Source organism: Protomyctophum parallelum (assembly GCF_964188405.1).
Source record: "Protomyctophum parallelum genome assembly, chromosome: 12".
NCBI classification, from domain to species: domain Eukaryota; kingdom Metazoa; phylum Chordata; class Actinopteri; order Myctophiformes; family Myctophidae; genus Protomyctophum; species Protomyctophum parallelum.
Genome location: NC_139712.1, coordinates 9,900,633 through 9,928,171, shown reverse-complemented (window position 1 = coordinate 9,928,171; position 27,539 = coordinate 9,900,633). Strand labels below are relative to the sequence as shown.

The window sequence follows — 27,539 nt, the reverse complement described above, 5'->3', positions numbered from 1 at the left end:
AACTATTAAACCGTTAATAAAAAACCGTTAATTCAACAACAGCATGGACTTCAACGTGAAGCGCTTAGCGGCGGACGCTGGCACGTTCCTGAGCCGTGCCGTGCAAGTAAGTGGCGTTTCTCTCTTTATCTCTGTTGTGTCTGTCTCGTTTAGTCGTAATGGAACGATGATGGGTGGTCTGGAACGTTAGCCTGTGTGGCTCTGCTAATAGCTGCTACGATGCTAAACCTTGGACATTAAGCAGCAGACCATACTGTAACTGTAGGCTACTGTAATAAAACAGATAAAACACCCCGAGAAAAAGTTCCACGCGGCCCTCACTCTCCCAGTGGGACGTGGCAGAGAATCACAAAAGCCGTTATAAAAACAAACGGTTGTATGTTTGTGTTGACAACAAATTATAAACGGGCCTCTGTCTGTCTGTCTCAACGCTATAATAATACAGTAGCTGTCTGTCTGTATGTCTGTCTGTCTGTCTGTCTGCCTGCCTAATCTAGTTAAAGTTCTGATTGATTTAAACTTTATTAGCAGTTTGTACTGTACACTGTACAGTACAGTACAGATTTTTGTACAACAATGGTGGTGGGGGAAAAAGTGCTTTACTGCTTATAATGCCATTGTGGTCCTGTGTATTCAATTATATGATGAATTCCTGTTCTGTTCTTTAACTACATAGAAGTGTCTATTTGTATGTCTCTAAATGTTTTGATGAATTGAACAATGTGGACCCTGTTGTAAACAAGTGTAATGCTTAATTTGGGTCGTCCACTCACAGTTGACAGTCTTTGTGTTGAGTTTGTGCTTGAAATGTACTGTAAATTCTACAAACTGTTAATAAATATTTCAATCAATCAATCAAAATTCATAGAGAGAATGATATCTTTATGTAATATGTGTCATACTGTTGTCAGTGATAGTATGACATGTCAGCACGACTAAATATAATCTTATAAAGTGAGTAGATTCGGTGTTTGTTTCGGTGTCTGTGTTGTTTACCTTTTTGGGTTCTTCAAAGCAGCTGGGGGTCTCTTCAGGGTTTCCTGGACTCCTGGACACTGGGGGTTCCGAACCAAATGGACCCGGGCCTAATTAACTGTTATGAGGGAGGGGTTCCTTGAAATGTTTTGATTTGATTGATTGATTTTACTTGGTGACTGACAGTGACATCTAACATCATTGACAAAAAGCCAGGGCTCGCAAACTCCCTTTAAAGTAATGCTCCAGGGTATTTGAATCACAATCACAGCAGGCAGGAGGTCGATATACAACCTTTTCGACCTGTATTGTATCGGTTACTTTCTCAGGTATAAATGAGATAACAGGAAGAGGATTCATTTTTATACAAAAGTGTGGACAAAAAGAGCCACCAGCCCCATCTGGTGTTGTGGGGTGGCGGCTCTCCCTCCAACAATTAACAAGTGATTAATAGAAACATGATTGGTAAACAATTTAAACATGATTATTGACCCCGACGTTCTCTAACACACACACACGCATGAAAACACAACTTAACCCATTCTGAACGGGAACCCACCATCATGTTATGCTTTAGCTATTGAAAAACAGCAGATCTACAAGCTCGTAGCGCGCCACCGAGTGGCGCGCTACGAGCTTGTAGGTCTGCTATTTTTGAAGAATCGAAGAACGACTGACATTCTTAGAATCTGATCTCAGGTCAGAATGGGTTAATCATCAGACCAGTAGTGTGTGTCCAGTGGAAACCTCGTATGAATCTGATCTCAGGTCAGAGTGGGTTAAGGCTCTGTTCTATTTTAGTGTGCAGTGGTTTCATAATAATTCATAATAACATATTCTGGAGACTGACAGATCGGTAATTGGGTCTTCTACACACATCCATGTTAAAGTGAGCGGTGCCTTTTTTTAACATGATGTAGTGTACTGTACTGTACTGTACTGTACTGTACTGTACAGCCACTGTCTGTCACCCACATGATCTCACATGACGGTAACCACAGGGACCGTGCTGCTAATAGACAAACCCACAAACACACACAGTCACATGTTTGAGGCAGCGGGAGGCATCCTTTGGTTAGACATAAGGTTGGTGAGGGGTGTGTTAAAATCACCGGATTAAGGTTGGTGAGGGGTGCGTCAAAACGACCGGATTAAGGTTGGTGAGGGGTCCGTTAAAACGACAGGATTAAGGTTGGTGAGGGGTGTGTTAAAACGACCGGATTAAGGTTGGTGAGGGGTGTGTTAAAACGACCGGATTAAGGTTGGTGAGGGGTGCGTTAAAACGTCCGGATTAAGGTTGGTGAGGGGTGTGTTAAAACGACCGGATTAAGGTTGGTGAGGGGTGTGTTAAGACGACCGGATTAAGGTTGGTGAGGGGTGTGTTAAAACGACCGGATTAAGGTTGGTGAGGGGTGCGTTAAAACGACCGGATTAAGGTTGGTGAGGGGTGTGTTAAAACGACCGGATTAAGGTTGGTGAGGGGTGCGTTAAGACGACCGGATTAAGGTTGGTGAGGGGTGTGTTAAAACGACCGGATTAAGGTTGGTGAGGGGTGTGTTAAAACGACCGGATTAAGGTTGGTGAGGGGTGCGTTAAGACGACCGGATTAAGGTTGGTGAGGGGTGTGTTAAAACGACCGGATTACAGTACTTTGTTTAGACAGTTTTTGGTTCAGTCATTGGTTAGACCAGTCATTAGTCCTACAACTACAACCTATCTCAAACCCTCACCCTAAACCCTAACCTCCCACGGGGCAGCACACCTAACCTTAACCCATGTCTAACCAATGACTAGACTAAACTAAGTACTGTATGCACCCCGCGACATACAAATGCAACCATTTATTTACTGTAAATCGCTCTGGATTAACCCATTTTGTGCGGGAACCCCTTTTGGTGTTCGCATTATGCTACGCTTTAGCTATTGAAAAATAGCAGATCTACAAGCTCGTAGCGCGCCACCGAGTGGCGCGCTACGAGCTTGTAGGTCTGCTATTTTTGGAAAAATCGAAGAATGACCGACATGGAAACATAGCTTTTTCAGAAAACTGTCATTTTTCAAACAGACATTTTTAGAATCTGATCTCAGGTCAGAATGGGTTAAGAGCGTCTGCTATAAATGCCTAAATTGCAAATGTATTCATCGTCTCTCTCTGTGTGCGTGCGTGCGTGTTTGTGTGTGCGCCTGCGTGTGTGTGTGTGTGTGTGTGTGTGTGTGTGTGTGTGTGTGTGTGTGTGTGTCAGTTCACGGAGGAGAAGTTTGGCCAGGCGGAGAAGACGGAGCTGGACGCCCACCTGGAGAACCTTCTGGGCCGAGCAGAATGCACCCGGCTGTGGACCGAGAGGATCATGAAGCAGACCGAGGTGCTGCTGCAGCCCAACCCAAGTAGGAGCGCGCACACGCACGCACGCACACGCACACACACACACACACACACACACACACACACACACACACACACACACACACCCCAAATAATCGTATTTTCAAAAATAGCACGAATAGCAGATCTACATCAGCTATAATATTTCCGCTATTTTTGGACATTCTTTGGACAGATTTTTTTTTTTTTCTTTTTAATGTGTCAGTGATTTATTTTGTATATTTAAGTTTATTTGTCATATATCTGTCATGTGCAATTTGTGATTTGCAATTAAATCCTTTTAATCTCAAATTATTTGTCTGATAATATTTTTGGGTACTGTACATCTCTAGATCCTGAGTCGACGACGCACACGGAGGTGGTTCAGGACAGTGGAATGTCCTGCCGTGAAGTGAACCACTATACTGTACTTTAACCCATTCTGACCTGAGATCAGATTCATACGAGGTTTCCACTGGGACACACACTGGTCTGATGAACCCATTCTGACCTGAGATCAGATTCTAAAAATGTCAGTCGTTCTTCGATTTTTCAAAAATAGCAGACCTACAAGCTCGTATCGCGCCACTCTGTGGCGCGCTACGAGCTTGTAGGTCTGCTATTTTTAAATAGCTAAAGCACGACATGATGCTGACACCAAAATGGGTTCCCGTTCAGAATGGGTTAACCCATTTGGGCCTGACGTCGAAATTTAAAAAATGTATTTTTTTAAAAAGTTTTTTCTTTTCCTGAAAAACCTCATGTTTCTGTATCAGTGGTGCTCAATATTTCATGTCAAGGACCCCAAAAAATATATGTAATTGGCCGCCGACCCCCCATCTGAAAATATGTTGTTCCAGGAGGGACCTCCCCAGAAGCAAATAAGATTTGAGTTAAAAAACTGAAACTCTGAAAGAATATATTCAAAGATTTGAGGCAACATTTTCACGATTCTTCAAAAAATAGCAGACCTACAAGCTCGTAGCACGCCACTCGGTGGCGCGCTACGAGCTTGTAGATCTGCTATTTTTCAATAGCTAAAGCACGACATGATGCCATAACACCAAAATGTGTTCCCACCCAAAATGGGTTAAATCCATCCGTCCAGCTCTTGAGGTCTCGGCCGTTGGGCTTCTTGCCCAGCGTGGTCTTGTGACTTGTGACCGGTCTTAATTGAGTTTTGGGTCTTTTTATTTCCTCTCCCTTCCCCCCCCCCCCCCTTCCCCCCCCCCCAATGTCCGCCTGGTGGAGTTTGTTTATTGAGTTTTGGGTCTTTTTCTTTATCTCTCTCTCTCTCCCTTCAACCTGCAGATGTCCGCCTGGAGGAGTTTGTTTATGAGAAGCTGGAGAAGAAGGCGCCGTCGCGACAGAACAACCACGAGCTGCTGGGCCAGTCCATGATCGAGTCCGGCAACGAGTTCGGACCCGGCACGGCCTACGGTGAGTTCACTGACTACTAGGGCTGACCTCGATTAGTCGAATAGTCGACTGATCGATCGGAACGGGTCTCAGTCGACTGACCACCTCTTAGTCGATTTTTTCTTTTTTTCTTTATTTTTTTTGCCCCAAAATATTGTATATAAAAATACAATATTTACAAAAAAATATATATATATATTTTTTGCCCCAAAATATTGTATATAAAAATACAATATTTACAAAAAATATACAAAGATATTGTATTATTCCACTAGGTCTGTGGGGGGACATAAACACATTTGAACATTCTGACTGTTCAAATGTGAAACTAAGTTTATACGGTGAGTTCACTGACGACACACCTCCAATTAGTTTGGACCCGGGACGGCCTCTACGGTGAGTTCACTGACGACACACCTCCAATTAGTTTGGACCTGGGACGGCCCCTACGGTGAGTTCACTGACGACACACCTCCAATTAGTTTGGACCTGGGACGGCCCCTACGGTGAGTTCACTGACGACACACCTCCAATTAGTTTGGACCCGGGACGGCCTACGGTGAGTTCACTGACTACTAGGGCTGACCTCGATTAGTCGAATCATCGACTAATCGATCAGAACGGGTCTCAGTCGACTGACCACCTCTTAGTCGATGTTCATCAAAAAAAAGATTTTTTTTCTTTTTTGCCCCAAAATATTGTATATAAAAATACAATATTTACAAAAATATACCTTTTTTTTTGCCCCAAAATATTGTATATAAAAATACAATATTTACAAAAATATACAATTTTTTTTTGCCCCAAAAATTTGTATATAAAAATACAATATTTACAAAAAATATACAAAAATATTGTATTATTCCACTAGGTCTGTGGGGGGACATAAACACATTTGAACATTCTGACTGTTCAAATGTGAAACTAAGTTTATACGGTGAGTTCACTGACTACACACCTCCAATTAGTTTGGACCCGGGACGGCCTCTACGGTGAGTTCACTGACGACACACCTCCAATTAGTTTGGACCTGGGACGGCCTCTACGGTGAGTTCACTGACGACACACCTCCAATTAGTTTGGACCCGGGACGGCCTACGGTGAGTTCACTGACTACTAGGGCTGACCTCGATTAGTCGAATCGTCGACTAATCGATCAGAACGGGTCTCAGTCGACTGACCACCCCTTAGTCGATGTTCATAAAAAAAAAAAAAAAAACGTTTTTTTGCCCCAAAATATTGTATATAAAAATACAATATTTACAAAAATATACAAAACTAGAAAAAGTGCCCTTCTGGGCACAGGTCTCCACCAGGAGGATAGGAGTGTTTGTAAATAATTACTTGAGTAAGCATAAGAAAGTATGTAGTAGAGTTAATATTAATACAATCTGAATTATTATTTAAACTAGAGAGACTGTGTACCAATTTGCATGATGTTTGGACAAAATCTGTAGGTGTACTGTGCAAAAACTTGTTTTGCACAAAGCGGCCTCCTGGTGGCGCTATAACAGGCCGTTCTGGAAAATTTGGCATCGACCGGGTTAACGGTGGCCGAGATTAGCTGCTCACGGACACACACACGGACGGACGGACGGAGTGCAAAACATACTCTCCCCCCATGCCTTCGTCCTGGTGGAGACAAATATTGTATTATTCCACTAGGTCTGTGGGGGGACATAAACACATTTGAACATTCTGACTGTTCAAATCTCCAATGTGCATGTGGAGTGTGTCTGCCTGTGTGGCAATGTGCCACTGCCTGTGACTTGAATCGCACAGTGCGCTGGCCTGATAGACTCCAGAATCTCAATCTCACCTGCTGTGCTCAATCTGGCTAATGACAAGCCTCTCAGTCCATGTTCATGTTTTTTTTTGGGGGGGGTGGGGGTGCTCAGTCGACTATTAGTCGACTAACAGCTAATTTATTCATCTATCAGTCGACTATACAAATGCTTAGTCGGAGACAGCCCTACTGACTACACCTCCAATTAGTGTGGACCTGGGACGGCCTATACGGTGAGTCACTGACTACACCTCCAATTAGCTCCAGAGTCCTTAAAAGGCATCCTTAAAAGAGGATAAACGCTAGGGATGTTCATCAATTAATCGCTGTTCATTCTTCAATTAAACTTAAAGGACCACTTCACTTCTGCCCACAGCCCTCCTATGAGACACAGACTGGTTTCTGAACTGCCCACAGCCCTCCTATGAGACACAGACTGGTTTCTGAACTGCCCACAGCCCTCCTATGAAACAGACTGGTTTCTGAACTGCCCACAGCCCCTCCTATGAGACACAGACTGGTTTCTGAACTGCCCACAGCCCTCCTATGAGACACAGACTGGTTTCTGAACTGCCCACAGCCCTCCTATGAGACACAGACTGGTTTCTGAACTGCCCACAGCCCTCCTATGAGACACAGACTGGTTTCTGAACTGCCCACAGCCCTCCTATGAGACACAGACTGGTTTCTGAACTGCCCACAGCCCTCCTATGAGACACAGACTAGATTAGAAAAAAATGGTGCCATTTTATCATGATTATTACTGAGGACCTATTATGTGAAGATAGGTTGAAAAGTGGTGAAGTGGTCCTTCAACAGTCAACAATGAATCGAAAATTCTGCGGTTCTCTCATTGGACGGTTTCCTGTGAATGTAACGCTGTCTTCGTGCGCACGTGGCCCGAGGAATGCACATGTGGGCCAGTTAAAAAAAAGACACCCCCCACCTTGCTTTTTTTTGCCTGTGATGTGACCGACAAGAAACAGTGCACTTTTCATTTCATTTCATTCCCCATACAGAGATGCCATTGCCCTGGTGGTGCCCTGTACGTCTAAATCAGGTTATCAAATGAGTCACATGGTTGTCCTTTGATGTCCTGTCATGCCATACTTTTTTATTTGTGTTTTTTTTCTTTCTATTCATTTGGTCATTAAGAGTCCACAGAATGAGAGGCCTGCTCTGCCGGAAAGATTGCGAAAAAAAATAGTTATGGCCATTCTTCGTATACCACACCAGTGTTGTTTTCGTCGACTAAAACTAAGACGAAAAATGTTCGTCGACTACCTTTTTTACACTGAAGAAAACTAAATGGAAACTAAATGAAAACGAAGCTATGGTGACTAAAACTAAGACTAAATGTATTGACAATTTCGTCAACAAATAAAAACTAGACTAAAATGTTAGGAAGGGACTAGTGGACAAGAGATCCAGTAAAAGTAATTTTACACTTGGTTGCATGCTGAAAATAGCAGATCTACAAGCTCACAACGCGTCGCGCTGCGACACGTTGTGAGCTTGTAGATCGGCTATTTTCAGCAAGTGTAAAAATAGTCCTTACGACGGCATCAATGCCCGCCAAAATACATTTTAGTCGACTAAATCAACTGTAGTTTTAGTCGACTAAAATCTCATGACATTTAGTCGACTAAAACTAGACTAACACTATCACATTCCAGGTGACTAAAATGTGACTAAATTAAAACTATTCAAAAGACTAATGACTAAAACTAAAATCAAAATTTGCTGCCAAAAACAACACTTCCAAATTCCATCATGCTTTAACCCATTCTGACCGGGCACCCATTTTGGTGGCAGCATCATGTTATGCTTTAGCTATTTAAAAATAGCAGATCTACAAGCTCATATACGAGCTTGTAGGTCTGCTATTTTTGAAAAATCGAAGAGCGACTGACATTTTTAGAATCTGATCTCAGGTCAGAATGGGTTCATCAGACCAGTGTGTGTCCGGCGGAAACCTCGTATGAATCTGATCTCAGGTCAGAATGGGTTAAGTACCTTAATATGACATGTCAAACTAGGGGGGTGACCAAATGAATAGAAAAAACACAAATAAACATGACATCATCCTGGCCTGTGGCTCCCTGGCTAAAAAAAAAGAAGAAAAATCAGACCTGTCAGTCTGAAGTGAGTGGTGCAACAGCGCCCCCTGTTGGCATCCCTGTACAGACATAGGGATGGACATAGGGGGACATTGCTGTTGGGAGTGGTTGCACCACTCAAAAACTACTGTGTGTGTGTGTGTGTGTGTGTGTGTGTGTGTGTGTGTGTGTGTGTGTGTGTGCAGCAAATTTCTATTTTAGTTTTAGTCATAGTCTCTTGAATAGTTTTCACTTAGTTTTAGTCACATTTTAGTCGCCTGGAATGTTCTAGTGTTTAGTCTAGTTTTAGTCGACTGAATGTCATACGATTTTAGTCGACTAAATCAACTGTAGATTTAGTCGACTAAAATGTGTTTTGACAGGTCTTGATGTCGTTGTAATGACAGATCTGCTATTTTCAGCATGCAACCCAGCATAAAACTGGATCTCTTGTCCACTAGTCCCTTCCTAACATTTTAGTCTAGTTTTTATTTGTTGACGAAATGGTCAGTATATTTAGTCTTAGTTTTAGTCATCATAGATTCGTTTTTATTTAGTCTTTGTCAGTGGAAAAAGGTAGTCGACGAACATTTTTCGTCTTAGTTTTAGTCGACGAAAACAACACTGGTGCGTGTGCGTGTGCGAGCGTGCGCGCCTCTCCTCTCGTCCAGTGTGTGTGTGACTGACTTGACCTCTGACCTTTGACCCACAGGAAACGCCCTGATAAAATGTGGCGAGACGGAGAAGCAGATCGCCGGCGCCGAGCGGGAGCTCATCCAGAGCGCCGCCATTAACTTCCTGACGCCGTTCAGGAACTTCCTGGAAGGAGACTTCAAAACCATTCTGGTGAGGTTTCTATCGCCGTGGCTGTCGACGATAAACATAAAATGCGATATTTTTGTCGCATTCAAGGCAAATTGCCATTGTGGTGCATTTTGCCGTTGTCGGGATATTCGTGTTTGGGTCACTGACGTACTGTACCTCCGAGAGATGGGTTTTTAGTGCCAGTGGGCTCATTCATTCATCCATCCATCTTCAACCCCTTATCCGTAGTCGGGTGACGAGGGGCAACAGCTCCACCGGAGAGGGAGAGCTCCAGACTTCCCTCTCCAGAGCAACGTTAGTGACTTCCTCCTGGGGGATCCCGAGACGTTCCAAGGCCAGTGAGTCGTGTGTTTCCTCCAACTGTGCCTTGGTCTGCCCCGGGGTCTCCTCCCAGTGGGACGTTGTCCTTGGTCTGCCCCGGGGTCTCCTCCCAGTGGGACGTTGTCCTTGGTCTGCCCCGGGGTCTCCTCCCAGTGGGACGTGGTCCTTGGTCTGCCCCGGGGTCTCCTCCCAGTGGGACGTGGTCCTTGGTCTGCCCCGGGGGTCTCCTCCCAGTGGGACGTGGTCCTTGGTCTGCCCCGGGGTCTCCTCCCAGTGGGACGTGGTCCTTGGTCTGCCCCGGGGTCTCCTCCCAGTGGGACGTGGTCCTTGGTCTGCCCCGGGGTCTCCTCCCAGTGGAACGTGGTCCTTGGTCTGCCCCGGGGTCTCCTCCCAGTGGGACGTGGTCCTTGGTCTGCCCCGGGGGTCTCCTCCCAGTGGGACGTGGTCCTTGGTCTGCCCCGGGGGTCTCCTCCCAGTGGGACGTGGTCCTTGGTCTGCCCCGGGGTCTCCTCCCAGTGGGACGTGATCCTTGGTCTGCCCCGGGGGTCTCCTCCCAGTGGGACGTGATCCTTGGTCTGCCCCGGGGGTCTCCTCCCAGTGGGACGTGATCCTTGGTCTGCCCCGGGGTCTCCTCCCAGTGGGACGTGATCCTTGGTCTGCCCCGGGGTCTCCTCCCAGTGGGACGTGATCCTTGGTCTGCCCCGGGGTCTCCTCCCAGTGGGACGGGCATCGAGGACCTCCCCAAGGAGTGCCTTTTGGCACGTCTCTCTCTCTCTCTAGGCCACAAAGCTTACAGTAATGTTTGATGACAGGTTGTACAATAACGTGCCCCGAGTTGACCCATTCTGACCTGAGATCAGATTCTATAAAAATGTCTTCTATACATCCTGACAGTTTTCTGAAAAAGCTATGTTTCTATGTCAGCCGTTCTTCGATTTTTCAAAAGAATAGCAGACCTACAAGCTCGTAGCGCGCCACTCGGTGGCGCGCTATGAGCTTGTAGGTCTGCTATTTTTCAATAGCTAAAGCATAGCATGATGCTGACACCAAAATGGGTTAACACAGCCTCGTTATTCAGCTAGTGTTGAACTCTAGTCTGAATAATGGTTCAGTTCCGTCATGGTGAAACTAGATTATCTCAGCAGATTAAAATCAGTTGTTTGCCGTCTCCTGCTGCTTATCACTCGTATGAAGCAACAAGCCAAGTCGGCAAGGCACACTTCAAGTGTTTGATACTTCTGTGACTTTTTCCAACATAACATCATGCAAAAACACCAGGTGCTTATTAGAGCATTAAGATCCCTTGTCTTGCATACACCATGCGTCTATGTTATAATTAAATATTACCTTTAAGTAAGTTGAAGACCTCAGAAAACCCCTAAAGTTTGAAGTGGTCATTATTATATTATATATATATATATATATATATATATATATATATATATATATAACAACATATTATTAATGTTAATAATTCTCTTGTTCCTAATTTGACGTGTTATTTTGTAATTTTTTTGGTCTCCTTGGAATCCAGAAAGAACGGAAGCTGCTGCAGGTCAAGCGCTTGGATCTGGACGCCGCGAAAACCAAGCTAAAGAAGGCCAGGATGACCGACGCACGCGTTCTGGTGAGCACGCACGCACACACACACACACACACACACACACACACACACACGTCATGTCATGTCATTAAAGTAGCTTGATGTTGTGAATTCAGTGTTGGTGAACTCTACGTTCTTCCAAATAACGAACCACTTCCTTTATTCCGAGTATGACAAGTGCTTTCCCCCCCCCACCCCCCCCCCCCCCCCCCGGAGGTCACGATTGATCCACATGGTCTTTCACAACACACGAAACCGCCGGTCTTCCTCTCATGACTGAAACGCGGTCACATGGGAGCTTTTTTTAAGCTTTCTCTCTCTTCTGCACAAAACAATCCCTCACTTAAGGGTTGGTTTGTTTGTTTCACACACCACTCCAGGCAGAGTTGATCCCTTTCATCCTGGTGACCCTGTGTTGGGCGTATCATTATAGGCCAGCATTATTTAATACTTCTCTACTAAAAAATATATATATAAACATTATTATAATTATGTATCGTGCAAAGCCTCGATAAATAATACATTATTAAAAAAATTCTATATATGTGACCGTTTCTGACCGAGGTTAAGTCATTTTTTAGCTTCATTTAGCTTCGTTTAGCTTCGTTTAGCTTCGTTTAGCTTCGTTTAGCTTAGTTTAGCTTCGTTTAGCTTCGTTTAGCTTCATTTAGCTTCGTTTAGCTTCGTTTAGCTTCGTTTAGCTTCATTTAGCTTCATTTAGCTTCGTTTAGCTTCCGTCTGTCGTTGCTTCCTCCTCCTCTCTGTCTCTGTGTCCATTCTCTGGATGTTTGTCCCTTTAACCCATTCTGACCTGAGATCAGATTCTAAAAATGTCAGTCGTTCTTCGATTTTTCGAAAATAGCAGACCTACAAGCTCGTAGCGCGCCACTCGGTGGCGCGCTATGAGCTTGTAGATCTGCTATTTTTCAATAGCTATAAAGCATAACATGATGCTAACACCAAAATGGGTTCCCGTTCAGAATGGGTCAGTGGAGGAACTGCCTGTGTCCATTCTCTGGATGTCTGTCCCTTCAGTGGAGGAACTGCTCGTTGCAGCTTGGTCTAAATTTAGTAACGCATCATTCGCTGCCGCCGTCCCGTTGTGGGATGATGAGACATTTTGTCGACTGGTCACCAGACCGCTGCGTCACATGGTCTCTCCTCTGGACCGCTGCACACAGGGCTGTGTTGACCTCTGACCTCTAGACTGCTGCACACAGGGCTGTGTTGACCTCTGACCTCTAGACTGCTGCACACAGGGCTGTGTTGACCTCTGACCTCTAGACTGCTGCACACAGGGCTGTGTTGACCCGACCTCTGGACTGCTGCACACAGGGCTGTGTTGACCTCTGACCTCTAGACTGCTGCGCACAGGGCTGTGTTGACCCGACCTCTGGATGACACTCTATATTACACTTTTGCGACCTGCGAATTCTGTTAAAGAGTGGAGTCGAAGCTGGGTTTTACTAGGACGCTTGTTTTCCCGAACAAGCGGGTCCATGTTTTTTAATGGGTCGCAACTTAGTAAACGTCCCTTTTTTATCATTTAGTTTTTAATAGTTTTAATAGAGAGCATAACAAAAGAAGTGAAGAACTAATGTTGAGGTTAAAGGACCACTTCACCACCTTTCAACCTATCTTCATTATAATAGGTCCTGACTAATAATCATGAAAAAATGGCGCAATTATTTTCTACTCGGTCTGTGTCTCATAGGAGGGCTGTGGGCAGTTCAGAAACCGTCTTCCAGTGACATCATCGATGGGGAATACAAGCTAATAGAAACGTCAGGCTTTCTAGTCCTGAAAGGTTGCAATGCGAAAATGGAAGCCAATCGTTCTCACGATAATGGAAATCTAAACATTTCTGTCAAGAAATCTTGTTTAAGAAAATATCTGCCTCATGATGATGTCACTGGAGGACGGTTTCTAAACTGCCCACAGCCCTCCTATGAGACACAGACTGAGTAGAAAGAAATCGTGCCATTTTTCATGATTATTAGTGAGGACCTATTATATGAAGATAGGTTGAAAAGTGGTGAAGTGGTCCTTTAAAGTTGACCAGAATTGAGTGTGAACTTCATTCAAAGCCATTGTCCTCCACCGAGCCCCAGCCCACTAGTACAGTGTTTGCTCTCTTCACAGAGACCTGAGGAGGTGATCTTAGTTGTCTCTTGCGAAACAATTTTAATAATCCCCATAAAACCTTACAGTATGGAGAAAACCTGATCCCTTAACTAACACACGATTACACAATCCTCTTTATACGCTTGATCCTTTTTATGTAACGCTTGATGTAGTAGAAGACAGGGATACACACACACACACACACACACACACACACACACACACAAACAGCACTTTGTGTGTGAGTTTGTTTTCATGTTCCGGGGGCATTCCTTGCGGTCACTTTAACCCATTCTGCCCTGAGATCAGATTCTAAAATAATGTCTTCTACATCCTGACAGTTTTCTGAAAAAAGCTATGTTTCTATGTCAAGTCGTTCTTCGGTTTAAAAAAAAATAGCAGACCTACAAGCTCGTAGCGCGCCACTCGGTGGCGCGCTATGAGCTTGTAGATCTGCTATTTTTTCAATAGCTATAAAGCATAGCATGATGCTAACACCAAAAGGGGTTCCCAGCCCAAAATGGATTAAAGCAAAAACACATGTTTTGGGTGTGAGGAGGAGGAGGAGGAGGAGGAGGAAGCACACACACACAGAGACAGCGGGTTAGATTAGAAGCTGTGAAATCGACCGGGCCTGACCCCGGCTCACCTCTTAACGCTACGCTCGCCGTTTTCCAAAGACGGATTGGACTTCCCAGCTAACCTCCAACGGGCCAGCCTCGCCTTCGAGGTTCTGCTGTTTACGCAGAGAAAAACAGAAAAAAACCCTCAGCCGCAGCAGCAGATTAGAAAACCATACATAACAGGCACACACAGGCGCGCGCACACACACACACACACACACACACACACACACACACACACACACACACACACACACACACACACACACACACACACACACACACACACACAAGACAGGCAGCCCCACACATTCCAGCATGAGTCTCCGGGCAGCATCACCACACACACATGGCCAACAAGTTTGCAAAAACACGATTCTTTTGCACAAATGTGAAATCTCCATTTTCCTCCACAAGAATTGACATTACGATTCTCACACGATTCAAGGTTAGGGTTAGACTAGTCATTGGTTAGACATGGGTTAAGGTTAGGTTTAGGGGGGTGCATACTTAGTTTAGACTAGTCATTGGTTAGACATGGGTTAAGGTTAGGTTTAGGGTGCATACTTAGTTTAGACTAGTCATTGGTTAGACATGGGTTAAGGTTAGGTTTAGGTGTGCTGCCCAGTGGGAGGTTAGGGTTAGACTAGTCATTGGTTAGACATGGGTTAAGGTTAGGTTTAGGTGTGCTGCCCCGTGGGAGGTTAGGTTTAGACTAGTCATTGGTTAGACATGGGTTAAGGTTAGGTTTAGGTGTGCTGCCCTGTGGGAGGTTAGGTTTAGTCTAGTCATTGGTTAGACATGGGTTAAGGTTATGTTTAGGTGTGCTGCCCTGTGGGAGGTTAAGTTTAGACTATAGTCATTGGTTAGACATGGGTTAAGGTTAGGTTTAGGTGTGCTGCCCCGTGGGAGGTTAGGTTTAGACTAGTCATTGGTTAGACATGGGTTAAGGTCAGGTTTAGGTGTGCTGCCCCGTGGGAGGTTAGGTTTAGACTAGTCATTGGTTAGACATGGGTTAAGGTTAGGTTTAGGTGTGCTGCCCTGTGGGAGGTTAGGTTTAGTCTAGTCATTGGTTAGACATGGGTTAAGGTTATGTTTAGGTGTGCTGCCCTGTGGGAGGTTAAGTTTAGACTATAGTCATTGGTTAGACATGGGTTAAGGTTAGGTTTAGGTGTGCTGCCCCGTGGGAGGTTAGGTTTAGACTAGTCATTGGTTAGACATGGGTTAAGGTCAGGTTTAGGTGTGCTGCCCCGTGGGAGGTTAGGTTTTTAGGGTGAGGGTTTGAGATTGGTTGTAGTTGTAGGACTAATTACTGGTCTAACCAATGACTAGTCTAAACCAGGACTAATGACTGATCTAACCAATGACTAGTCTAAACCAAGTACTGTCATAAAAAACAAAACATATGAGTGACTAAAATGAATTGGACAGCCAACCCAGTGCTGCACACGATTCTTCACAAAATGAGATTTCACAGGTGTCTGAATCTAGAGCTCTGTCTTTTTTCGATTAATTGGCCATTTATCGGCCATGGCGAGTGAAGAAAAAAACCTGATGTGTTTTTTCTGAAGTATGGACAAGGCTGTGCACTTGGTGTGTTGCTCTCTCTTTCTCTCTCACACACACACACACATACACACACACACACAGCGCACACACACACACACACACACACACACACACACACACACACACAGCGCACACACACACACACACACACACACACACACGGCGCGCACGCACAGCCTTGACCGCAGTGTTGTTTTCGTCGACTAAAACTAAGACGAAAAATGTTCGTCGACTACCTTTTTCCACTGACTAAAACTAAATGGAAACTAAATTAAAACTATGCTATGATGACTAAAACTAAGACTAAATATACTGACAATTTCGTCAACAAATAAAAACAAGACTAAAATGTTAGGAAGGGACTAGTGGACAAGAGATCCAGTATAAGTCATTTTACACTTTTGCATGCTGAAACACTGTTGCATGCTGAAAATAGCAGATCTACAAGCTCACAACGCGTTGCACTGCGACGCGTTGTGAGCTTGTAGATCGGCTATTTTCAGCAAGTGTAAAATAAGTCATTATCACGGCAACAAGGCCTGCAAAAATACATTTTAGTCGACTAAATCACCCGTAGATTTAGTCGACTAAAATCTTATGACATTTAGTCGACTAAAACTAGACTAACACTAATACATTCCAGGTGACTAAAATGTGACTAAGACTAAGTGAAAACTATTCAGGAGACTATATGACTAAAACTAAAATAGAAATTTGCTGCCAAAAACAACACAGCCTTGGCCGTGGCTGTGTCGTGGCAGCAGCAGCTGAGCCTCCCTCCACTCCAGTAACGACTGTGTCACTGTGTTCTGTTTCTAAAATGCAACGCAGCAGATGTGAGAGGAGGAAGTGACGGAGAGGTGAGTGGAATGTTGCCATGGGGGCCATCTTTGAACGGAGCACACACACACATGTGCGAGTGTACACACACATGCACACACACACAGGCGTGTACACACACATGCACACATGTGTACACACACACACACACAGGCGTGCGCCTGTTAGGAACGTCAACAGCTCGACTCCCCACTGAGTCTACTCTCGTTTATTGGTGGCCTCTGGGAAAACGGGGGGAACGTCAACCCCCCCTTGTGGAATACACGAGGAGCACATACACACACACACACACACAGTCGCACACACACACACACACACACACACACACACGCACACACACACACACACACACACACACACACACGCACACACACCCACACCTAGGGCTTTCACTTCTAGTGATTTTTACTACCGGTAGTTGAATAGTTGCCTAGTTGAATAGTCGACTAGTTACATAACTACACAACTACCTATTATGTTAAAAAAAAGAATATATATATATATAACTATAATCTAGCTGATGTTGAGGCCCACAAAATCGGGGACCCCCCATTTTCTTTTCTTCTTCTTATCAACTAGTCAACTAGTGCCAACAAGGTCGACTAGTGGATTTACTAGTCGACTAGTTGCTTAACCCATTCTGACCTGAGATCAGATTCACACGAGGGTTTCCACTGGACACACACTGGTCTGATTAACCCCCATTCTGACCCGAGATCAGATTCTAAAAAAATGTCAGTCGTTCTTCGATTTTTCAAAAATAGCAGACCTACAAGCTCGTAGCGCGCCGCTCGGTGGCGCGCTACGAGCTTGTAGATCTGCTATTTTTCAATAGCTAAAGCATGACATGATGCTATAACACCAAAAGGGGTTCCCGCGCAAAATGGGTTAAAACCCTAACGCACGCACACACACACACACACACACACACACACTGTAAGCAATCTTAAGTGTAATCCAAGCTGCGCAGTGCGGACAGGACAGTAAGGTCATTGTGCGTCGCGTGTTGTCGGGTTCTATCTGGGCATCGGGCTCCAAGTTTACCGGACCTCTCCTCCTCGTCAACAGGCCATTGTTGTTCCAGCCCCCCCCCGGGGGGGAGGGGGGGGGGGGCACGGACATAAAACCCTGTGTGAGGAAAAGGAACGGCTATGGCCGTTTTTAGCCCAAGGATACCAAATGTCCCACTTGAATTAACCCATTTTGCGCGGGAACTAGAGCACAGCACGGGTCCATAAAATTGGACCCGGCCCGAAACGGACCCGGTGATATCAGAACCGAACCGATCCGGATCCGAGAACATTCTAATTTGCCGCACCCGGCCCGGAACCGGACCCGAAATAATTGGACCCGGTCCGATCCGGAGCCGATAAAAACAGGTTCGGATCCGAAAAAAACGGACCCGATAACCCGGTCCGAAAGACCCGTTACACCCGTGGTGTCCAATCCTATATCATGCTCATTTTCACTGTGATTATGAGACTGAACGTCAGCAATGCATGATCACCCCCGCCTCTACAAAGGAGCGCTGAAAAGCGCCAATCTACAAGCTCTCAATGCGTCGCATGGTTAAGTAGGCCTACAGTTTGTCTTGCGTTGCACAATGTGTACAATCAGAATCATTAGGCTTTATTCCAGAGTGACTGCGATGGATCACATTCACATGTATACGGAAGGCTGACTTCACACAACTGACTGTGTACCTGTAGATACGGCCAACATGCAGTAGCACTAACCAATCACAGTGGCTATATCTAACAGACGCTAGGTGGAGATAGAGCATCAATATAAGCATATTCTGTGAGAATATTAGTTTGCAACTTTGCACAGCATAATGCAGATTCAGAACAGAAATAGATTTTCACGGACTTTCGTCTTATTATACCCATCCCAGATCCCACACTCAATAATCGCCACGACACAAACCTGTCCACTGTGTCCAGGGCCCAGGCAGTCAGCAGATTGCAGAATATGTAGATCAATCACGCAGTCCAATTTCAAGTTCCTCCATGCAGTGGTCATTCTTACATCTCTATTCTAAATAAAACACACTCATCCAAGCTGTTCGCTCTGCTGTCTTGATTGGATTTGCCATTTCAATCATGTACTGTAATGTTAAACATTCCTCATTCAATATGCAAGAACAGACTAGGCCTATATTTATTTTAGTGTATACATAAATAACAGCTGTCATGCTAAAACATTTTTAAATCAATCAATAACTCTAAGTAATGAACCAGTAGTCTGATACATTACATTATGTACAAACAGACATGTATAAGAAAACACACAAAGTTGCAAGAAAATCGAGGTTTATTGCAGTGTTTTTTGTTTGTTTGTTTTTTACCCCACTGGTATTAACATACTTCACACAAACACAGGCCCTTTCAGTCCTTGTAATTGAACCCTAGTTGAATTTGCATTTGTCACCTACTGTAGTGAAACAAAATTTCCAAGACAAAGACACTGAAGACAGAGTGCTAATTTTAACAGGTGGTGAAACCAGTTGGTAACTCCACTGCTACAGACAGAGCCATTTTACCATTACACTGTGAACTTGAAGTGTGAAGTTGTGAACTGTTACTATAGTATAGTCTATAAATTAAACAAATTAAAGCAACTGTCTCTGCTCTCCCCATTTAAAACAATAAAAAGGACCAACAGCGTTCATTTCTTTGCAGGAATAGCATGTAGATGATGGATGGCTAGTTGGCTACTACTGCAATAGAATATAATAATAAAATAAACAAAACAAAAAAGATCTCTGCTGCAGTCATCTCCTTTGGCGCTGGACACTTGGACAGTTCCACTGCTCCGTGGCTGGCTGGCAATGACATGTAATGAGAAAAAGCAGCAATAATAAATATTAAAATAATAATAAAATAAGGCATACTAAACGGTTAGCTAATATTAAAGGTTAATAATAAATCGTTCTCACCTTATTTGAAGTTGCTATTTAAGAACAGCAAGGCGTTGACAGTGGCTGTACCGAGGGATGTCCGTCTATTCTCCAGGGCCCGTCCAGACGCGCTGAAAGCAGCCTCGCAGCTGACACTCGAAGCTGGGACACACAGCGTCTTCAGTGCAAGTCTGGTCAGTGTTGGAAATAGGTTTCCATGGCATTTCCAGAATCCTAAGACGTCTTTGTCATCTTCCATTGTAGTTTTGAATTTCAAATAAGCGTCCACCTCATCTGTGTCAATGGCAGGGTCCTGGATATCCTCCCATTGACTAAATGGCAAGGCTGCTGTCGGTGCAGTGTCTTCTTCTGACGTGTCAGCGGGTTCATCACGGACACAGACTTCACGTGAAAACGTTGCAACCTCATCCCGAGCAAGTTGATAGATCTCCTCCCTTTCCTCTCTGCAGAACATCCTGAGCTGTTTAAACTTTGGCCATAGCATGACACCCAGCTTTGCGTGGTTGCCCAGGACAATTCGAGCAGTAAGAAGAGATTTGGACCTGTTTTTCAGAATCTCCAGTGGCCTTGGGTCTGCTGGTGTAATGTCACAGTGTTGCAGGAGAGTCGTTTTCCACAGAGCCAGCCGGTTGATGGTTGGGTAATTCGATCCACTGAGCTCATCACTTGCTTCTTTGAAAGGATTTAGAAAATTGACCAACATCTGGAGCAACTCTTTTGTGATGTTACTCATTCTGTGCATCTCTGATCTTCCCAGGAGAATGGTTTGGACAGTATCAAAGGAGTGTAGTACCGATTCTAACATTGCAAGCTTTGTGTTCCATCGAGTCTCGCACTCCTGTTTAAGGGACTTTGGAAGCTCCAGCTGTAATCCAGAATGCTTGAAAAAGGTAACAAGTGATTTGCACTGGCTCAGACACGCTCTCGCTTCTTCCAAGTGCTCCTCATCTTCATCACCGTCAACCTCCTTGAAGGTGTGTTTTAGCACAGTGTTCAGCACATGTGCATTGCAGCTCGCATGAGTCCAACGAGCCAAGGCAGCCTGCACGTTAGCCGCTTGGTCACTAACAAAAACAAGCGAGTCGATTTCCACTTGTGACAGTCCGAAGTCACTCAACTGTTTAATCAGCTCACTTTTGATGTTAGTAGCCGTGTGCTTTGCTTGGTAAGGGAAAGCACAGGTACAAATCACTCTGCTCTGGAACGTCCACTCCTCGTCAATGAAATGCAGAGTGATGCATGTGTAGCTTACCTTGCGGAAATCATCGGTCCACATATCTGTGGAGGCGCCACAAGCCATGGCCCTGGCAATGTACCGCTTTATTTTAGGGAGAAGGTCCGCTTTCATGTTGTCACATTTCACCTTTGTGGCACGGGAAATCATGAATGAAGACGGCATCAAATCTTTCACATCACAGTGTCCATGCACCGCCCCCGTGTCCAGTAATGTCTGGGCGAAACCTTGAAAAGCCGGGGTCTCAAACATGCGGAAGGGCCGCAAATCCTTGGCGCACACTTTAATGCAGTCATCAAGAATGGCAGCTTTTCTTTTGGATGGAATTGCTTTCCGAGCAACAAAAGACGTGATGGCACTTTGTTGTTGAAGTTGTTGACCGTCGCCGGCACTCTCTCTTTTTTTACACGCCTTCCCAGTCAGGTGTTTCTTCAGTGAAGATGTTCCCGTCTTCTGCATGTCGTAATTAAACAGTGAGTCACACTTTGTGCATTTAGCAGCACCAACATTGTTACCATCCGCGTCGACAATGACAACAAAACTGTCCCAGACATCTGACTTCCCTTTAGGAGATTGCGTGCTGTAATCATTTGATTGTAGTTTGCGTTTCACCTCGCTCAAGAAGGGGGCCGCCATGATGATAATATCGCGGCTACTGTTTGTGTTGTGTGACTCGCGCAGCGCGCACACACTGTGACACACCCACCACCAGTGGATACGTTCCATTTCCAAATCCTCGGGGCGTGTATTTTAGAACATAATCATTACAACCGTAACGCATAACCATAATATCTATTTTCAAAAACTATTTTTAAAGTTGAAAGGTTTAATATATAATAAAGCTCGGGTCCTGCACGGGTATTTCGGGTATTCTGCATTTCAGATACCCGAAACGAGATCCGCAGCTTTGAAATGGAACCGACCCGTTCCCCGACGGCACGTCAATATTTTGGACCCGACCCGGCTCGGTTCTCGGGTCGGATCTCGGGTATTCGGGTCCGGGTGGACCCGTGCTGCGCTCTAGCGGGAACCCCTTTTTGGTGTTATACGTAGCATCATGTTATGCTTTAGCTATTGAAAAATAGCAGATCTACAAGCTCGTATCGCGCCACCGAGTGGCGCGATACGAGCTTGTAGGTCTGCTATTTTTTGAAAAATCGAAGAACGACGGACATTTAGAAACATAGCTTTTTATAGAAAACTGTCATTTTCAAACAGACATTTTTTAGAATCTGATCTCAGGTCAGAATGGGTTAAAATAAGTCTGTTGGCTGCTCACTGCTCACTGCTAGTCCGTTATTGTGTAAAGCAGTGGTTTTGAAAACCACCTCAGTGGTCCTTCAAAGGGGGTTCCCCCATGCTGCTAAATGACGGAGAGTTGGTGATCAAATCAAATCAAATCAAATCTAAACTTTATTTATAAAGCACGTTTTAACCCATTCTGACCGGGCACCCGTTTTGGTGTCAGCATCATGTTATGCTTTAGCTATTTAAAAATAGCAGATCTACAAGCTCATAGCGCGCCACCGAGTGGCGCGATACGAGCTTGTAGGTCTGCTATTTTTGAAAAATCGAAGAACGACTGACATTTTTTTAAATCTGATTTCAGGTCAGAATGGGTTAATCAGACCAGTGTGTGTCCGGCGGATACCTCGTATGAATCTGATCTCAGGTCAGAATGGGTTAAAACAACCGAGGTTGACCAAAGTGCTGTATATACATCAGTGGCAAAACAGAGGCAACAGGCAAAGAGAACACAGACATGTAAACGGGAAACACAATCAGAAATTTACAAAAAATATAAGCGTGAAAGGTTTAAGATAAGATAAGCAAAACAAAACAAAAGAGCTAAGATACAGAAAAACCTAAAAATGGGACTCGAGAGGGATTGAAAGCCAGGGAGAAGAGATGAGTCTTAAGGTGAGACTTAACTCATTCTGACCTGAGATCAGATTCTAAAAAATGTCTTCTAAATCCTGACAGTTTTCTGAAAAAGCTATGTTTCTATGTCAGTCGCTCTTCGATCTTTCAAAAATAGCAGACCTACAAGCTCGTAGCGCGCCACTCGGTGGCGCGCTATGAGCTTGTAGATCTGCTATTTTCAATACAGCATGGAATTGTGAGCAAAAATATTATCCAACGATAACAAGAAGATATTCCTTTAGTGTTTTTTGGGGGTTCCGTCGTGGCTCAAATGCAGAATAAATAAATAATAATACATAAATAATAGATTAGATTTCACCCCCCATTGTGCTTTTTTTCCTTGGTCTTTGTGTATATGTAACCGGTGTAGTCTCTCTCTCTCTCTCTCTCTGCGTAATTATCTAACAACTGTTCCAGAGCAATATTAACCCATTTTGGTGTTTTAAACATGTTATAATTTAGCTATTGAAAAATAGCAGACCTACAAGCTCGTAGTGCGCCACTCGGTGGCGCGCTACGAGCTTGTAGGTCTGCTATTTTTTTTTTAATCGTAAAAAATGTGTCGCAAATCTTTGAATATATATTATTCTTTCAAAGTAAATGTTTTTTAAATCGTGTCTAAATGGGTTAACCTCACCATTATTTTGTGTATATACATTTGAGTCGTTCGGTTTTTTGGGTAACTCACGAAGTGTGTTTTGCGTTAGCTCTGTGAAAGCCCGATTTATGAAGTGTGTGTGTGTGTGTGTGTGTGTGTGTGTGTGTGTGTGTGTGTGCGTGTGTGCGTGTCCGTCTGTTTCCCAGGCTGAGCAGGAGCTCCGGATGACCCAGAGTGAGTTCGACCGGCAGGCCGAGATCACGCGTCTTCTCCTGGAGGGCGTGAGCAGCACCCACGTACGTTTATCTATCGACTCATTTAACCCATTCTGACCTGAGATCAGATTCATACGAGGTTTCCGCTGGACACACGCTGGTCTGACGAACCCATTCTGACCTGAGATCAGATTCTAAAAATGTCAGTCGCTCTTCGATTTTTCAAAAATAGCAGACCTACAAGCTCGTATCGCGCCACTCGGTGGCGCGATATGAGCTTGTAGATCTGCTATTTTTCAATAGCTAAAGCATAACATGATGCCAACACCAAAATGGGTGCCCGGCCAGAATGGGTTAATACTTTTATTAGTCAGAAATGTAAACGGCACATGATGGTACATTATGAGGCTAAAATGATTACACACAGGATGTGTGGTGGCGGAAGTGGCGGTGAGTCTCTTACCACCGGCGGCTCAGTGACGTCAACTAGTGACGTCAATTATAGCAACTTTTGGCTAATTTGGCTAACGGCCGATGTAATCTACCTAAAACCGGCCCGAAATCCTCGCGTGCATGGTCGATGATCGCGCACGGTCTTATGTGCATCGCTGCGTAAAACGCAATATTTTGGGCTTGATTAGAGCTTTATTTGACTTGGTTATGAAAAATATGATGATCGCTTAGACGTCTGATAGTGCTGCACAGTCCAAAAGCTACTACCGGATGTTATGGTTCGTTAAACCGGAAGTGCTCTCGCCAGAGTCGCTCTATTGGGTCAAAATCGGCAATGATGGTGACGTTACCGCCACCAGCAGGACTGGGTGTCTAATACTATAGGATTGCCGTGTCAGAATGAGGTGTAGTGTGTATACTCACTCATGTTTCATGTCACAAACATGAAATTCTCTTTATCGTTAATGGCATTTAATGTTTGTGTTATAGGGACAAGATGACGTACATTTTCCTTTCATTGTCAAACATTAAAACCTCTATATAGGAGGGACCTTTACTGTTATTTATTCTGTTGAAATTATCTATGCATTTACACTGTACGCTAGTCTCTGGATGATCCAACCAGCGCACCACCTGTAATCTATGTTGAATTATCTTTTTATTTTCAACTATAACCTCTGGATGACTGACCAGACGCACCCACCACCTGTAATCTTTGTTTTATTATCTATGTATTTCAGGTGCACCACCTGTAATCTGTTTTATTATCTATGTATTTCAGGCGCACCACCTGTAATCTATGTTTTATTATCTGTATATTCAGGTGCACCACCTGTAATCTGTTTTATTATCTATGTATTTCAGGCGCACCACCTGTAATCTTTGTTTTATTATCTGTACATTCAGGCGCACCACCTGTAATCGATGTTTTATTATCTGTATTCAGGCGCACCACCTGTAATCAATGTTTTATTATCTGTATATTCAGGCGCACCACCTGTAATCAATGTTTTATTATCTGTATATTCAGGCGCACCACCTGTAATCTATGTTTTATTATCTATGTATTTCAGGCGCACCACCTGTAATCTATGTTTTAATATCTATGTATATTCAGGCGCACCACCTTCGCTGCCTGAACGACTTCGTGGAGGCTCAGACCACATACTACGCCCAGTGTTATCAGTACATGGTGGACCTGCAGAAACAGCTGGGCAGGTGAGATGTTTACTCGGTGGTACCAGTACATGTCTTTTTTCTAACTCGGTCAGTTTTAATTCGGTTTAACACGGAGTCCGCCAGAAAACGAGGAACACGAAGGTTTAAATTAGTACCCTAGTCCGCCAAACAAACCCGAGATTCTCGGGTTTGTTTCGTTTAATCCACCTTTTTTTATCCGATCGTAATGCTAGCTGATGTTTTCAACGGGCTGTAGCAGGCGGGCTTGACACTCGCGGTCGCCTTTTTTTACACCACCGACCGACACAACAACATCCAGGCATATAGACCACACACACACAGCAGTTAGTCATTGTAACATTCGATTACGGATATTTGGCTCTTCAAAGTAAGTGTCGTGGCCGATTCATACTCCTATTTTACCGCTGTAGTGGTGAAATGATTTCGGCTCGTCAGAGATTTTCAGTAGCAACGAAGAGCCGACTTTAGGACGGTACCCCCCCCCCCCCCCCCCCCCCCCGGACCTCAAATTACGTCACATTGTAGGCTCTACAGAGCCAAATTACGTCACATTGTAGACTCTACAGAGCCAAATGACGTCACATTGTAGACTCTACAGAGCCAAATGACGTCACATTGTAGGCTCTACAGAGCCAAGTGACGTCACATTGTAGGCTCTACAGAGCCAAGTGACGTCACATTGTAGGCTCTACAGAGCCAAATGACGACACATTGTAGGCTCTACAGAGCCAAATGACGTCACATTGTAGGCTCTACAGAGACAAATGACGTCACATTGTAGGCTCTACAGAGACAAATGACGTCACATTGTAGGCTCTACAGAGACAAATGACGTCACATTGTAGGCTCTACAGAGCCAAATGACGTCACATTGTAGGCTCTACAGAGCCCGAACCCACTTTTATTCGGTTCTAAGGTAGGAGTATGAATCGGCCCTAACGCGCGATAAAACCTTGGCAATACGTTATCGAGGGATTAATTAATGCTGGCGTGAATTGAGTTTTAGAGCATGAGTTTGCAGTTTTTTTTTTTTTTTAATTAGTTTTAGTGTTCGGTTTAGTTTATTTTGCAAAAACACATTTTTGGAACAACATGCCTCAAACATCACCCCCCTCCCTTCCCCCCCCCACAGCTTTCCATCCTCGTTCTCCTCCAACAACAACCAGTCGTCCTCCATGCTGTCCGGAGGAGGAGGAGGCGGGGCCAGCATCTCCGTGCCCACCCTGCCCGTGTCGGCGCCGCTGCCCAGCCCCACCCCCACGAGGGGGGGCATGGGGGGCCCCGCCGGCATGGCGGCCGGGGGGGGGGGCTTCAACGAGCTGCGCAGCGGAGGAGGAGGGGGAGGGGGAGGGGGAGGAGGGGGAGGGGGCAGCCGCAAGGCGCGCGTTCTCTATGACTACGACGCGGCGGGGAGCAGCGAGCTGTCTCTGCTGGCTGACGAGGTGAGTCTTTTTTTACATGCATAAAGTAGGTAGGTAGCAAATAGCTAAACCTAATAATTCAACACTTCAAACGTTCCTTCACAGAGAAACTGACATTTGACAGTTTGTAGCGGTCGAAAGTACTTGCGCGCTCTGCTTGCGCAACAAGCAAGTATGCACTCGACAGAGTGCAGTTCTAGTTTTAAACTGTATCTGTTGGAAAAATAGCAGTTCTGCTATGTTTGAAACATTTTGGAAAACGTGTGCAAACCTTTGAATATATTCCATATCTTTCACAGTGAACGTTTATTTTTCTTTCTTCAGAAAACTGATTCAGAAGACATGTGTAGAATCTGTCTCTGTGTCCCTAATGCTTCCTTCCCTTCCCTTCCCTTCCTTCCAGGTGATCACGGTGAGCAGTGTCCCCGGCATGGACTCGGACTGGCTGATGGGCGAGCGGGGCAACCAGAAGGGCAAGGTGCCCATCACCTACCTGGAGCTGCTCAACTAGAGGACCCACCCACCTGGCGCCCACCATCCCTACCCTACCCACTCAACCCACCATCTCTACCCACCCACCTGGCGCCCACCATCCCTACCCACCCACCCACCCAGCCAGCCTGGCCGCCCGCGACCTCCCCACCATCACCTACCTGGAGTTGCTCAACTAGCCCATTCTTCTGACCTGAGATCAGATTCATACGAGGTTTCCACTGGACACACACACTGGTCTGATTATAACCCATTCTGACCCGAGATCAGATTCTAAAAAAATGTCACAGTCGTTCTTCGGTTTTTCAAAAAATAGCAGACCTACAAGCTCGTAGCGCGCCACTCGGTGGCGCGCTATGAGCTTGTAGATCTGCTATTTTTCAATAGCTAAAGCATGACGTGATGCTATAACACCAAAATGGGTTCCCGTTCAGAATGGGCTAGTCGTCTGACTCCTCCTCCGTGGTAGCGACATATTGTTTGGGTGTGGCTTTTTTACTTTGCTGATATTGACCGATAGCGGCGAATATCGTCCGA

General features: G+C 44.9%; 1 protein-coding gene across 1 annotated transcript; it reads left to right on the top strand.

Annotated features, from left to right (window-relative positions):
* On the top strand, window positions 1-27,289 carry sh3glb1a (SH3-domain GRB2-like endophilin B1a). The gene is made up of 9 exons (XM_083778629.1): window positions 1-106; window positions 3,219-3,360; window positions 4,649-4,777; window positions 9,354-9,487; window positions 11,322-11,414; window positions 23,428-23,517; window positions 25,007-25,107; window positions 26,222-26,531; window positions 26,914-27,289. Exons 1-9 carry the CDS (start codon window positions 44-46, stop codon window positions 27,019-27,021), a joined length of 1,170 nt encoding a protein of 389 aa, XP_083634755.1. The 5' UTR covers window positions 1-43; the 3' UTR covers window positions 27,022-27,289.
* Window positions 27,290-27,539: the final 250 nt, after the last annotated feature.

Bases quoted from the DNA above. Each gene is read 5' to 3' on its own strand.
- sh3glb1a (XM_083778629.1), top strand. From the start codon at position 44: ATGGACTTCAACGTGAAGCGCTTAGCGGCGGACGCTGGCACGTTCCTG. The intron at 107-3,218 runs GTAAGTGGCGTT...TGTGTGTGTCAG, and splicing joins TCCTGAGCCGTGCCGTGCAA to TTCACGGAGGAGAAGTTTGG. The intron at 3,361-4,648 runs GTAGGAGCGCGC...TTCAACCTGCAG, and splicing joins GCTGCTGCAGCCCAACCCAA to ATGTCCGCCTGGAGGAGTTT.